At 36.5% G+C, this 2855-nt stretch overlaps 1 protein-coding gene across 1 annotated transcript; it reads right to left on the bottom strand.

The window, feature by feature from the left end:
• Positions 1–308: 308 nt before the first annotated feature.
• LOC149862628 (olfactory receptor 6C4-like) lies at positions 309–1304 on the bottom strand. Its single transcript, XM_090054017.1, has one exon. It carries the CDS (start codon positions 1302–1304, stop codon positions 309–311), a length of 996 nt encoding a protein of 331 aa, XP_089910143.1.
• Between the last annotated feature and the right edge of the window lie 1551 nt (positions 1305–2855).

The following is a 2855-nucleotide window of genomic DNA, read 5'->3' as shown; positions in this document are numbered from 1 at the left end:
GATTGTCAGGTCTTGCTCACATATCCAGTATCAAACGGATCAGCAGATTTAGGGTCAGCATGAAAGTTTTGCCTCACGACAGACCATTAGTGTTTAATGCCCTTAAAGCACTTTGAAAACTCTGCACCAAGTGGCTTTCCAAAAGTTTGTTGGCAGTCCAAGAATACAGTGAAATATTTTAAACACTCACGGGATCCTATGAAAATTTCAGCTTGATTTCATAGAATTATTGAGTCCTCTTTTTTTCTGTTGAAATTAGCGAGAAGCTGAGTCTTCCAAAACCTGCTACTGTGAGTCAGTTAAAGACATTAGTTAATATCCATCTGGTTGAATTTTATGAATGGAAATCTTGCAAAACCATATATTTTACTGAGAGTTCTTCTCAGGGCTTCGTTCACCTCTTTGTTCCTCAGGCTGTAGATGAGTGGGTTGAGCATGGGGGTGAGGACAGCATAAAATGCTGAGAACACTTTGTGTAAGTTCTTTGAAAAGTAGGCTGTTGGAACCAAATAGACAAGAAATAGGGTCCCATAATAGGTTGTGACAATGACAAGGTGAGAGGAGCAGGTAGAGAAGGCCTTTTGTCTCCCAGATATGGAAGAGATTCTCAAAATAGTGCTTATGATACAAGCATAGGATGTCAGGGTTAGCAAAAATGGGATCAGTGAATATATTGAAGACAGTGTGATGACCAAAAATTCTAAGAGTTTGGTGTCAGTACAGGAGAGTTTCACTATGGGTGAGAAATCACAAAAGAAATGGTCAATTTCATTGGCACTACAAAACTTGAGCTCTGACATTAAAATGATTACTGCAGTGCTGCCCAGAAAGCCACCTGTCCAACAATAAGCTGCTAGCTGGGAGCAAACCCTGCTATTCATAATAACGGCATAATGGAGTGGATTGCATATTGCTAAATACCGATCGTAAGACATCACTGCCAGCAGGTAGCATTCGGTTGCTACTAGATCACCAAAGCAATAAAACTGTGAGAAGCAGTCTCTGACAGAAATGGTTCTGTCCCCACTCAAGAGGCTGGCCAGCAACCTGGGCAGGATGATGGAGCTGTAGCAGGTCTCCAAGCATGACAGGTTCCCCAGGAAAAAGTACATGGGAGTGCGAAGGTGCTGATCCACCATAACTAGTGCAACAATGAGGATATTCCCAGAGATGGTCACCAGGTAAATCAGTAGAAACATCAGGAAGAGAGGGATTTGCATTTCAGAGATATTCCCAAATCCCAGGAGGATGAATTCCATGATGGATGTTTGATTACTCCATCCTATGTTTGCAACTGACTGCATCAAAGAAGGTACAGAAAAAATAGTAAATTTAACTGGAGGGCAATAGTTTTAATATGGAATGCAATTCAATTTGTATCTAAGTGGAAATTAATAAACTGTACTATGTCGGTTGTACAACAGAATGCTGAATGGAACTATTGTAAGTTTAACTCTGGTGCTGTCCAAAAATTCTCTTACCCAATCCATGTTCTGTTTTTAAGTTTCATCCCAGCCTTCCAATTTACTTAATATTAGGATAATGCAATGTGATATGTGAGGTGACAGATGAAAATAACCTTTGCCTATAGGACCATAGAACCGGGCACTAATATCTTTTTTTTAATCTGCCATGCTCTTGACTAGGGATGACTGAAAAGTATTTATCAAAGCATTTTAATTAGAAAATTAGATTTCAGATTACATTTTATTTTCCAGGAAATATCCTTTTTCTAGAGAAAAAGAAATATCTATCATTACACATAGATCTATAGATATAGATCTATGTCTATACACACACACACACACACACACACACACAGAAAGAGATGTACATATATAATGATATAGATCTAAACTTATCTATCTATTATGCCTGAAACAACTATAAGTTTTTTTTCTGTCTTTTGGTCTTTTTTGCTTATTTCTTTCCCCACAGTTTTGCACCTGAAGTTTTTCATTCTTATATCAATTTTTATTAAGTTGCTGAAACCAAAAATTCTTCCAATTATTTTGTTTGTTTGTTTCTGGAACAAAAGGGCCATTGATCTATAGCTTCATATATCAGAAAATAAGTGCGTTAGGATTGTACCACTGAAAGAAAAAATGTATTTGAAAACCCATATTTAAATAAAATTAACATAGAACTTTTTTCAATATTTGATTTTTTACATGAAAAGGAAAGATATGTTAGGTGATATATTTCTACCACATGCCTATTAACAGAGCAATTCCTGCTCAATTTAACGAAGCATTTTAGAAATGAGCATAAATGACCACGTGTATACCTGTCCCTTTCCAAAACTCACACAGGATTAAGACCTGCAATGAATACCATGAAGTGCAAATATGCTTGATTGTACTGACATGATGTATGCTCCCCTTTCCTTTATTGTCTTCATGCTCTTGCATTGAAAATCAAGGTTTAAAAAATGTTGTCTATTAATCTCGGTACAGCAATTTTATCATGCAACTTTATGGCACCTAATTTATTTTCCAAAATGAAAGTATAAAAGTAATCCATTTTGATAAACATTCCAATCAAATCATACAACCTGATTCAGCACAAGTATTGGAGGTCAAATCTCCCCAGTTTTACACCTTGTACACAGGGATCCCAAAATAGAAGGATTCTTTTGTAAGTAGTGATGTTTCCACTTTACTGCACCAGAAGCTGCATTTACACACAATTACCAAAAATGTCTAAGGACCAGAACTATTTAATTACTTTAGGCACAGATGAGTTTAACATGAAGCCAGAACAGCAAACAGTTAAAAATTCATTTACCCCAGATCTCCTCTGGGCAATTAAAAAAAAGGGAAGGAAAGAAGTAAAAAATGGAAATGACACCAACA

The sequence above is a fragment of the Crocodylus siamensis genome, chromosome 6, assembly GCF_052110815.1.
Source record: "Crocodylus siamensis isolate JL-2025a chromosome 6, ASM5211081v1, whole genome shotgun sequence".
NCBI classification, from domain to species: domain Eukaryota; kingdom Metazoa; phylum Chordata; order Crocodylia; family Crocodylidae; genus Crocodylus; species Crocodylus siamensis.
This window is presented reverse-complemented; position numbering and strand designations above follow the sequence as displayed.